We start from the raw sequence: 11,340 nt of genomic DNA, 5'->3' as shown, positions 1-11,340 counted from the left end.
CGTGCACAGCCGACGATCGCGAAAGGGAAACCCCCCTTCAAACTCATCGGCCAGATCCACCTGGGATCCCACGAGCTCATTCCCTTCCGTGCCTCAGCAGCGGTGGGTCCTGAATCGCGGGAAGCAGATGGCTGCCCCTCTTTCCTCGAAAAGAGAGACAAACGAGAGCGGAGCTTTTTTCCTTGGAAAAAACGCTCGCAGTGCACACCGATTGCCCCCTCGGAGGCATCGCGTGCGTGCTCTTTGCCCAAACAAATAACGCATAGATCGTGTGTGTCATCAGATGTTAAACAACGTCAACACGGATGCACACATCCTTAAACGCTTTGCTAGTGCTCGCCATAATGAGATGAATAGAGATCGCTCTTACCACAGAAATGCACGCTTCAAACAAAACAGTCAATGAAGACGACGAAGAGAATGATGTGTGCTCCCGGCGCCTATTTATTCTATAGTCGCACCGGTAGTTACGTCATGGCTGTCGCCGGCCAACGAGTTGGTGTTTTTTCAATGTATGCTTCAGACACGGGTCACGACGAGGCGTTCCCCATAGCGACCCCTAGAGGACGCAGTTCGAAGTTCCCATGAAAGGGAACCCGCAAATGACTCTGTAATCCAGAGGCTGCTGTTGGCCAACAAATGACGGAAAAATGAGGTGCTAAATGTTTTCTGAGCAGCTTAGCATAATCATTATTCCCCTGTTACAATGGCATCATATTACAGATCTACTGCTATTGTAGAGTGATTACACTGCTGCTAAATCAGCTTCCTAGTGGTGTTTTTGAGAGACATGGCTTGGGAACCAGCTGCTGTTTGACTGATTTGGGATCAGTAATAGTTTAATGGATTAGGGGTTTGAGAAATTGTTTTGTTCTATAGTTTGTTTATCTGAAATGGTTTTATGACATGAGTAACTTGTGCAGTGTTAAAGGGATAGTTCACCCAAAAATGAACATTCTGTCATCATTTCCTCACACTTACATTGTTTCAAACCAGTGTGACTTAGGCTACTTTCTTCTGTGGAACATAAAAGGAGAAACTTTTCAGAACGTGCAAGCTGCTCTTTTTCATACAGCGAAAGTGGACTGTGTTCCAAAAATAGAACCCTAGGGCTCTTGCTGTATCTTCCCAAGTCTTAAAGTTGGCATGAAATGGAAATTTTTAAAATGCGTATTAATGATGTTACTGCGAACAATTTATCCATTCATGTGTTTAGCCTTCTCGTAGCTCAAACAGTAGACAGTGGTGCTAGTAATGCCAAGGTCGATTCCAAGGGAATGCATGCAGTTATAAATTGTAATTATATTTGAATGCTATATACGTTGCTTTGGATAAAAGCATCTACCAAATGCATTAATAATAATCGTAACAATAATGTTTAATTTTTAGTTTGTCCTAAATGACAGACTTCTTACAACCTCAAGCTGTCATTCAGATCTTTCTTTTTCCATAATCTGTTGCATTAGGATGTACATCACATATTGGAAGAAATGCTAATACTGTTTCTGTGATACAATTTCTTTGTGAGACGAATTGACCAAAATTTAAATCATTATTCACTTCATCTCTTCATTATTCACTATTTTAATTGCTAATGTCATAAACTCTATTATATAGTGATTTATGTTAAAATTTAGCTGGCAAAAGCTGTTGAGTATCAGGTTGTGGCACAGGTTTATGTCAGTCTGAATGCACTTTATTGGCTTGGATGTGTGTTTGATGTTTGTTTCTGTGATGTCTTCTGCATAGAGACTGCTCACAGATCTGTGACATTCATAGCTAGTTCAAAGTATATCCCTGAGAATATTTGGATTTTTTTTTTTTTAAGGAACTGAACTCTGCTGAGTCCAAGATATTGGTACACAAGATACTGTGAATTTGTTCCCATGATACGTTTAAACTGAATTAAAATGAGGGAACAAATTAGAACAACATGGCCATGATTTAAATAAAATGAGGGAACAATATCTATTTTTTCCTCATGTCAAGACGAACATAGTGGAATTTTTAACCAGATTATTTTTGTTGTATGATCTTGGTTGTGGGTGCCATTAGACTCTTTACTGGATAATAAGTAAAGATTTACTGATAAAATCCTTCTCTGATGAGGAAGATTTTCTTTGACAATATTTTATCAGGCATGTTTATCAATCAGTCTATTTTTTTTCTGTTAGTTGTTTAGAAAACCAGCATTGCCACGATGCAAAGGACTCACTCTTCGGATGGGTTCTTTATAATGAATGAGTGAAACAGGTTAACAAAACAGTCTGATTCAGTTTGTGATTCTATCTTTTTACTGGATAATACGGAAAAAATAGCTGAAAACGTCTTTGCCTATACTGAATCAGCGAAACAGGTTAGCAAAACCATCTGAATCACTCAGACAGCTCAGTAAGAAAAGTAACCAAAGTACCATGACATTAATTCTTTCTTTTCCTCTCTAATCTCTTGTGAACTGGATTATGAAGCTCTTCCCGTTTCCACAAAGTCACGCAAAATAATTACAGATTTTCCCTTCTTATTGAAATCAGATTTTCTAACTTTTCAGTCCATAGTTCTTTCATTTTCACTTGGCATTAACGAAAAATGTCCATTTGATTTCTCGGAGGATTGATGTTCTCTGCTTTGATTATTGTGGCCTGGATCGGCAGTGCTTCAGAATGTTTAAGCTGTGATTTTGTTTGTTGGCTACTAAAAGCTTAAAGACTTTTTTCCAAAGAAAGAGAGAGCAGCGCGTCGGAAAAGAGAGAAGTAGAAAGCACGAGGGAGCAAAGCCTTGAGAATTTTTATTTTGGCCCAGTCCTGCCCTGTGCCTTCACTCTTAGCCACCCCAAACGCCCCTTCCCCCCTCCCTCCCTCATTCACACATTCAGGAAACAGGGGACCCTGCCAGAAGCCCTTTCTGTTTCCGGGAATCAGGCCCACAGGGCTGCTGTGTAGTGGGCCGGCTCTGACGTGAAGGCTATTGTTCCCGTGTGGAGCTCCATTGTGCAGGGGAAGGAACAGCAGCAAAAACAAAAAACACCCGCGGAAGGAGCTGAGAGGAAGGGAGGGAGGACGAGATGTCTGAGCTATTTCTGTAAAGAGACTCCTTCCCCAAGAGCAGCCCGCTCGCTGATGAGATACGGCTACTCTTGCGTGTTCAGCTGCAGAGTTTATCGCTGTGATCTATCTCAGGAGTATGCCATGTTAAAGACTGACGCACATATTCAAAAAATACATGTGACTCGTGAGAATAGAGGATCTGATGTGTGTGGAAACATCAAAACTTGTGTGTTTGATGAAAGCCTTACTGTGTGTACACAAGCAATGTCTTTTCCGCTCTGTGGTCAAGGGCAGAAATCCCTGCTGGAAAAACCATGTCACACCAGCTTAACATGTTCAGGCTGTTTTTTTGTTTTTTGTTTTTGAAGTGGGAGAGTACAAAAATACATACTTTCAAAATCAACTGGTCGATTCATTGTTCTTGAGCAAGGCTTGTATAATTGAGGTGATTTCAGGGTCGGATATGTTATGGGTTTGTTTAAGACCTCCAGACACATTTTTAACTTGACATGCTGTCAACTCTTGTGTAGTACGTTCAAACTACCGTGCAAGATTTAATGATGCAACCATTCTGTCTGAATGTGTGTGACTGTGGCGCTTTAAAGGATATAAAAGGTGAAAAAGGCTATTCCAATAATATTTTACTGTGCAAACTGAAATCTAAAGCACTGCACATTGTTAGCATGTTATTTAAAATGTAGTTTAAGGGTTTTCAATCAGGAGTCATGGGACCTCCAGGGGGTATGAGGGAAGGAAAATAAAGCAATAAGCCCCGTGAAGCTGTGGTTTACAGTGAATTTATAACAGCTAAGGTGCGTTGTTAGGCATGACGCGAAGCGGAGTGTCTAAAACCCCCTTAGCTGTTATAAATTCACTGTAAACCATGGCTTTACGGGGCTTTTTGCTTTTATAAAACCGGTTATTCCATATACGTAGTAAGGTTTCACAGAATAAAACAGAGCAAATAAAGTGTAATGATATTAATAAAAACAGTATTCTTCCACCAAGCAATGTAGTTCCTCAGAAACAGTTGTGGTTGTGGTAAACAAAGGTGCATGTTTGTAGTGTAATTTACAACAGCTTCGAACGCGGCTCAACCAATCAGGATCAAGGACCGGAACTATCCGTTTTATAATAAAGATTTTACTGTGTATTTTTAGGGCTGCACAATTAATCGGAATAAACCCGAAATCACAATATGGCTTTATCAAATCACAAAATCTACGATTTATTTAAATACATGTATGTGCTGTTTGTTTCAGAGTGAAGCAGGGCACTCTTTTATACAAAAAATAACACTCTTTTTTTTACCTAAGACATAAATAATAGTATTGTAAATTTACAGTTGTACTGTAAAATATAATAAAAAAAATTAGAGATCGACCGATATATCAATTTACCGATATTTTCCCGATATTTAAGCATTTTACCATAATCTGATATCGGTTTTGTAATATCGGATTCACCGATAAATGCCGCCATCTTTTGGGTGTTTAGAGAATTGCGCACAGGATCGCCATTGCAGTGCATCTGAGGGGAGACGAGACAACAACAACGGCATGTTGCAGGTACTTGATTTGCTATAGTTAATAAACTTTATTTAACATAGCCATTTATGCACAAATTAGATGCATTACATAGATTCCTGATATGTAGTTTATGCAGCTTGGCTCTAAGAAATAGAGACCAACTCACGGAGTCATGTAAAATAATCCGTCGAGTCCTGTCCCAATAAAGACATAACTTTGCCTGAACTAAATAATATGCAGCCATGAATGAGGTAGATAATCCGTCAAGATCCTCTCCCAATAAAGACGTAACTTTGCATGAGTTAAATAATACAGCCATGAATGAACGCATGTTGGAAATAAATGCGCTGAATTTAATTCTCACTCTGTTGTATATTTGCTCATCATTAGTCTCGTGAAGCCGCTTTCATATCGCTGTTCACTCACCGGGTTGATGCTCAGGAAATGCTCCAGCACGGCCACCGCATGTAACTTTTAACAAGATTCACTTGTTTAAAATACCCTAAATTGTATTAACATTTATTATATAACCATTATTTCACTAATAAACATCTAAAGAAATACAACTCTATGTAAATTAATTATTTCTTATCTCCACGAGCAATCGCAGTTTGAGTATAGTTCTGTGTAACTGCATAGATAAACCGCGCTGCCAGCAGGCATTTCATAATGTAGAAGGACAAAAACATTATTAATAATTCTGATATAACATTCCAGTTGAGAAATACAATAAAATAAGATGTTTTGTTTATGTTCCAATATTCAAGAGAATATTATTCAGTGAATTAACATTATCTGGTGAATTATTCTTGACTCTGTAGCTATTAAACAGCTTATAAAACTACTAAAACTGTAGTTTAAAATGAAGTTGATATGACTCCTGTCCTTTATTTATTTTCTCCATTTGAAAACATTAGACATTCTACATTTATTTTGCTTACTGTTAATATTAGTGTTGTTGCTGTTGATGCTTTTTGTAAATAAAATTGTTTTTTGTTGTAATATGAAGATTAAATTTAACATGAAAGACTGCTAATTTTCAACACTTAAAAAAAAAAAAAAAAAGATGACTGAAAAGAGGAAAAAACAAAGTGAAGTGTGTTCTTCAGTCAGTCAGTCATTTATTTACTTTATAACAGTAAATAAATAACGGTTCTGCATATCGGTTATCGGGCACATAAACATGCAAATAATTGGTATTGGTATCGGTTATAAAAAAATCAATATCGGTCGATCACTAATAAAAATAAGAATAATATAACAGCAGCAACTATTTTACAGTGGTATATTACAATAGTAATTTCTTATTTTGTTTAGTAAATTATAACAACATCAGCAATAATAACTGCAATATTGAAATATTGCAATAAACATTTCTTATTTTGTTTATTAATAATTATCATTATAAGTTTCCCCAAATTGTGTTGTCTTATGTCAAAATGAATGTTACATTATTGCAATGAACATTTAGTTGATATATTAAGTTATCATATTTACTACATTTGACATTATTGCTTTTTTGAGTGTGCTTTCTAAATACTGGTTAAAAATCAATAGATTAATCACAATTATTTCTTTCTGTTGAGGACCTGGGCTTTAGGAGCAAGAAAAAAAAATCTGAATCTCCATACAGTTCTGCAAATGTTTATTTGTTATATTTTACAGAAACTTTCATAATTTGCTGTGGCTTCAGTGCAATAACAATATGAAAGCCGAGTATTTATTTTGTCATGCAGTGAAAGAAAAACTCTCACAACAGAATCATCAAACTTACAATAATGTTTGAAAACCCCCTTATTTCAGTCATGGTAGTTGGCCTGCTGGTCAAAGGTGGTCTGTTAGCTCCAACTAGTCTTAGCAATCTACCAGGATGAAACAATGTTCACAAGTTGGTAGTCTGTTGGTCAACCATCTTGACCAGTTTGGAGCAGCTAATGACTGTAAATGTCCTACTATAAACTATGTAAACTAGTTAAGTTTCCAATCTGTGTCCTTTATGTAGAGGATGAGCCTTTGTTTTGAAAGCAGACTAAATTCTGACAGAGGTCATGCCGGGTCACAAGGGAGTACTTACAGCTGAATTTGATCCTGGTACAGGACATGAAGCCATTGGCAAGACACACTAAACAGATTATGGGCAGCACATGGGGCAGGGGAAAGTTTAGGGTGATGGAAAGTCAAATACACAAATGTATTATGCAACACCACCATCAGTGGTGCAAAGTTTCTATAGGCAGTTACAACATAACTGTTGATGTAAAGCAGAGCAAATGAATGCTGAAGTGTGTCATTTCTGCGTAGCTGCAAAAATAATGATGTAATGTTTCTGAGAAAACAAGACAGAAAAATAATAACGCATGGCCCTTGTGGGCTTGTTTGGATATGTTTGGAAACTATCATTAGTGGCGCTTGCTGAGGACAGTATGTCAACCAGTAGCGATTCCACTATACTGTTTATCTGTGGTGGATTATAATTCACTAGATTATCAATATATAGTTATGTAGCATATAAAACATTTCTTGGTTGAATTACCTACAGAAATGGCTGCATTGTTGTATAACCTTACCGTAATGTAAGATGTTTTTTTTTTTCTGCTCAGGTTTTACTAGGTATTTTTAAGTAACATTTTTATACCATTTATATTAATATATAATGTAATTAATTAGAATTCATTAAAAATTAATTCATTCAAAAATAATATTTATATTAATGTATAAATGTTATTGAGATTTGGGTGGGGACATAGTAGTAAGTAGTAATTTCATGTTTCATGTTATTTTAAAATAATGTTAGTGTGTCACACACATACACTACCATTCAAAAGATTGAGGTCAGTGATTTTTTTATTTTATTGAGCAAAGGTGCATTCAATTGATCAAAAGTGATCAAAAGACAAATGATGTCTTGTTCAAATTAATGGTGTTCTTTTGAACTTTCTTTTAATCAGAGTGTCTTAAAAGAAATGTATTATGGTTTCTACAACAATATTAATCAGTATAACCATTTTCAACAATAAGAAATGTTTCTTTAACAGAAATCAATATATTAGAATGATTTATGAAGGATCGTGTAACACTGAAGACTGGAGTAATATCTGCTGAAAATTCAGCTTTGCCATCACAGGAATATGAGACATTTTAAAATATCATTATTTTAATACAAATAAATTACATTAAACTGTAATAATATTTCCCAGTATTACAGTTTTTACTGTATTTTTGATTAAATGCAGCCTTGGTGACCTTAGGTACTGTTAAAAAAATTATTTCGACCTTTTGAATGGTAGTGTACTGTGAAAATCAAATTACTATTGTAAATATTCTATTAGCATATTTTTTCAAACACCTTTTCTAAAAATAAATTCCTTTGTCTTTCAGGTTTCCCAAAAAAGCGAGCAGGTGAGTGCAGTGCCTCCTTCCTGTTGCTCTTTCCTAGTGAAACACCCTCATAGCCCCAGAGAGAAGTACGGCAGTCAGGCAGACAGCTAATGGCGGTTCTCTGCAGACAGCGATATGGGCAGGTTGAGCGTAGACACAACACTGATGCTGCCGCTGATATGAACATGTGATAATAAAACGCTCAGATTCACAGCATTAGCTCAGGCTTTACATACTTGTAGAGGTTGAGTCATATCTATTCTTGCAGTTTCTCCTTGTTTATTTGCTTGTGAGCAGGATCCAAAATGTACACTTGCCAAATGTGAATTCAAAAAATTGCCATTGACAGGTTCGCAAAACTCACCAATTTATATATAATCTAGTTGTAAGAATCATAATCTGATTGCATTAAAACAAATTTTTACTTGGAGGAAAAAAGTTTTTATTTTCCCTGAATTAACACTAATGTTCAAAAATTTGAAGTCTGTAAGATGCTCACCAAGGCTGCATTTATTTTGTCAAAAATACAGCAAAAACTGTAATATTATGAAATATTATTTCAATTTAAAATAACTTTAATGTTCTAAATATATTTTAAAGTCTAAATATATTTTGTCAGAATTCTTTGATGAATAGAAAGTTCAAAAGAATAGTATTTATTTGAAATTGAACATTACAAACTTCTGGTCAATTTAATGTGTCCTTGATGAATAAAGATATTTCTTTCAAATTAAATTATTTACTCATCTCAAATGTTTGAATGGTAGTGTAGATGTATTTGCGTTAAGCCAGCAAAACAAAAGTATGAAAACCACATTGTCTTTAAAGGGATAGTTCACCCAAAAATGAAAATTCTGTCATTAATTCCTCACCCTTATGTCCTTCCAAACCTGTAAGACCTTCATCTTCTGAACACATTTGTGTTATATTTTTGATGAAATCCGAGAGCTTTCTGACCCTGCATATTAGACAGCAATGCAGCTACCACATTCACGAGAGTACCACAACGCATATGTATAAGGTGTTCCACAATTAGTTCTGGTACTATGAAAAGGTTCCCGCGGTGCGAAAGGCCCTTATGATGCTGCTGACGCAGGAGCCGACTAATCGCACGTTTATTAATAAAGCATTTATATATAAGGTATATTGGTATATGGACAACTAGTTGATCATCCTGAGCCCACCCCTAGTCACGATAGCTCTCTATAATTGTCAAATTCATAGTCAACAGTAGTTTGCATTGTGTTAGTCAGAAATGTTTTGTCTGCTGTCTCTGGGCCTGTTTTTGGACGGGGGGCATGAGTGTGACCTTTTGTAAGTGGATCCACATTTCCTGTCTAGTTTTTGTGTGCTTCTGGATAAAAATAGCATGATGTGGCAGTGACGGTGACCCTTTTTTCCCATTTGTATGTATGTGTGCACAGGACAGGAAGTATTCTCAGCAAGGACCATCCCCCAGACAAAAAGCCCAAAAGCGACAAGGCGTCAGTCCCCCCCTCGCATGAGTTTGACCCCACAGGTAAGAACCCGTCTGTTTGTCTCCTTTTGAAAGACATCTAAATAATGCATAACTGTCTCTCTCTCTCGTTTTCACCACTCCAAGAGTATTTTGTGGTGCAAAACAAGATGTTTCAGTGTTATTTTGTTTGTAAACTAAAAGTAACTGATCAATTTAAGCAGGTTATTTATAGTCAAATGCTTATATCTGGGTTGTGACAGCTTGGATAGTGTGCAGATACAGTGCACGTTGCTCTAAAGACCAGTGAACTGTATGTCTGTAGATTTATTGTAGCTGAGAGATTGAATGCAGACCCAGTGTGCTGCTGCTGGACTGCTTCAGTTTGTATGAAGATAATTGCAGCAGGAACATGTTAGCTGTGACATCAGAGGGACCACAGGGACCTCAATCATCATTTAAATGCTGGAGTAGCACCTTGTTTAAAGGCTTAACACTGACTTTGACTTCTGGTCACTGCTGAGTAATGTGTTCATGGATCAGACTCAGTGCAACTCTTAAAGGGATAGTTCACCCATAAACAGTAGAACCTGCCATTAAACATATCAGCAAATATACACTACTGTTTTCAAATTTGGGGTCAGTATGTTTTTTTTTTTACATCTTAGAAATTACTATTTTTTTCAGAAAGGATGTATTAAATAGGTGACGGTGAAAAATTGTATATTGTTACAAAAATGTCAAATAAATGCTGTTCTTTTGAGCATTCTGTTCATCAGAGAATCCTGAAAAAAAAAAGTATCACAGTTTTCACTAAAATATGTTAAAGGTGCCATAGAATGCATTGATACAATATTTTAAATTGTTCTCTGATATCTACATAGAAGGTATGTGGCTTAGGTAAGGGCAAAAAATCTCCAGAAACGGTTTTACGTCCATTTACAACCCTAAGATTTGTCCCTAGAATGAAATGGTCTATTTTTATCTTATTTGGAAGGGTCATGAATAATAATGTTGAGCTCTGCTCTGATTGGCTGTTTCACAGTGCGGCTCATTTCAGTAGCTCACACAGCAGGAAGGAAACACAGGGAAAATATATATTTCAATACTGTCTCTCGCAGTTATATCGTTGGGTAATTATACTGTATAAAAAATGCGGGCATCAGGGAGCCGCTATTAATATGCGGGGCATTGAAACACCATTGGATGCACGATCGCGTTTTACTTTCATTTTCGAGATTTGCGATCGCACATGATCTATGTAAACTCCAGCGGCAGTACTTACCACGCATTTTACAAGATCAGATGCTTGTCAGTGGTGCTCAGGATCTGTAAATCATTCGCCATCATCCTCAGTCATCTCTCCTTACTCTGTTTATGTGGTAAGTGAAATCTTATTTACTGTAATGTAACAGGCTACCACTAGAAATCAGCTAACCATGTCCCTTTAGTGGCTCGCGTTATTTTATTAGAATGTGCGTTATTTGTTTTCAATGCCTTTCTGAATACAGACACCAACCCATTTCTGCACTTCACATCCCCTGCACAGCCTGGAACATAACATTTATTTTACTAGTTCTAATGCCATGGCGAAAGTCTGAGCAAAACATGCTAACTGTTCTGTCTTTGGCTGCACAGACGACCACAGAACACTATTTACAGTCCCAGCCTCAGAGGAGACAAGAGAGCAGTGGATTTATTGATTTATTTACTGTATATTGCTGCTGTTAACAGATCTAAAATTAAAATGCTATTTATTTCCCAGCAGTTTACCTTCACAAACATAACCGACTGTTTTTGTAACCTGTGTGTGTTTTTAACGTAAACTTGTGTGTGAATGAGAACTTAGTTTAGTACTCACATGCCTGTGACAGCCGCTTTCTGTCCATGTGCTTCGGATGTGTGCTCTCAGAAAACCGTATATCAGAAGTT

At 36.7% G+C, this 11,340-nt stretch overlaps 1 protein-coding gene across 6 annotated transcripts in view; it reads left to right on the top strand.

Moving 5' to 3' along the window:
• Positions 1 to 11,340, top strand: part of arhgef12b (Rho guanine nucleotide exchange factor (GEF) 12b) — a 104,631-nt gene that overhangs the window by 57,792 nt on the left and 35,499 nt on the right. For 4 of the 6 annotated variants that reach the window (XM_016490560.1, XM_016490557.1, XM_016490556.1 and 1 more), the window contains exons 2-3: positions 7,953 to 7,973; positions 9,377 to 9,471. In XM_016490560.1, coding sequence (XP_016346046.1) covers positions 7,953 to 7,973; positions 9,377 to 9,471 — 116 coding nt within the window. The remainder of the gene's footprint in view (positions 1 to 7,952; positions 7,974 to 9,376; positions 9,472 to 11,340) is intronic. The other 2 variants (XM_016490558.1, XM_016490561.1) reach the window with 1 other exon arrangement.

The sequence above is a fragment of the Sinocyclocheilus anshuiensis genome, unplaced genomic scaffold (genome assembly GCF_001515605.1).
Source record: "Sinocyclocheilus anshuiensis isolate Anshui unplaced genomic scaffold, SAMN03320099.WGS_v1.1 scaffold246, whole genome shotgun sequence".
In the NCBI taxonomy this organism is placed as follows: Eukaryota; Metazoa; Chordata; class Actinopteri; order Cypriniformes; family Cyprinidae; genus Sinocyclocheilus; species Sinocyclocheilus anshuiensis.
This window is presented reverse-complemented; position numbering and strand designations above follow the sequence as displayed.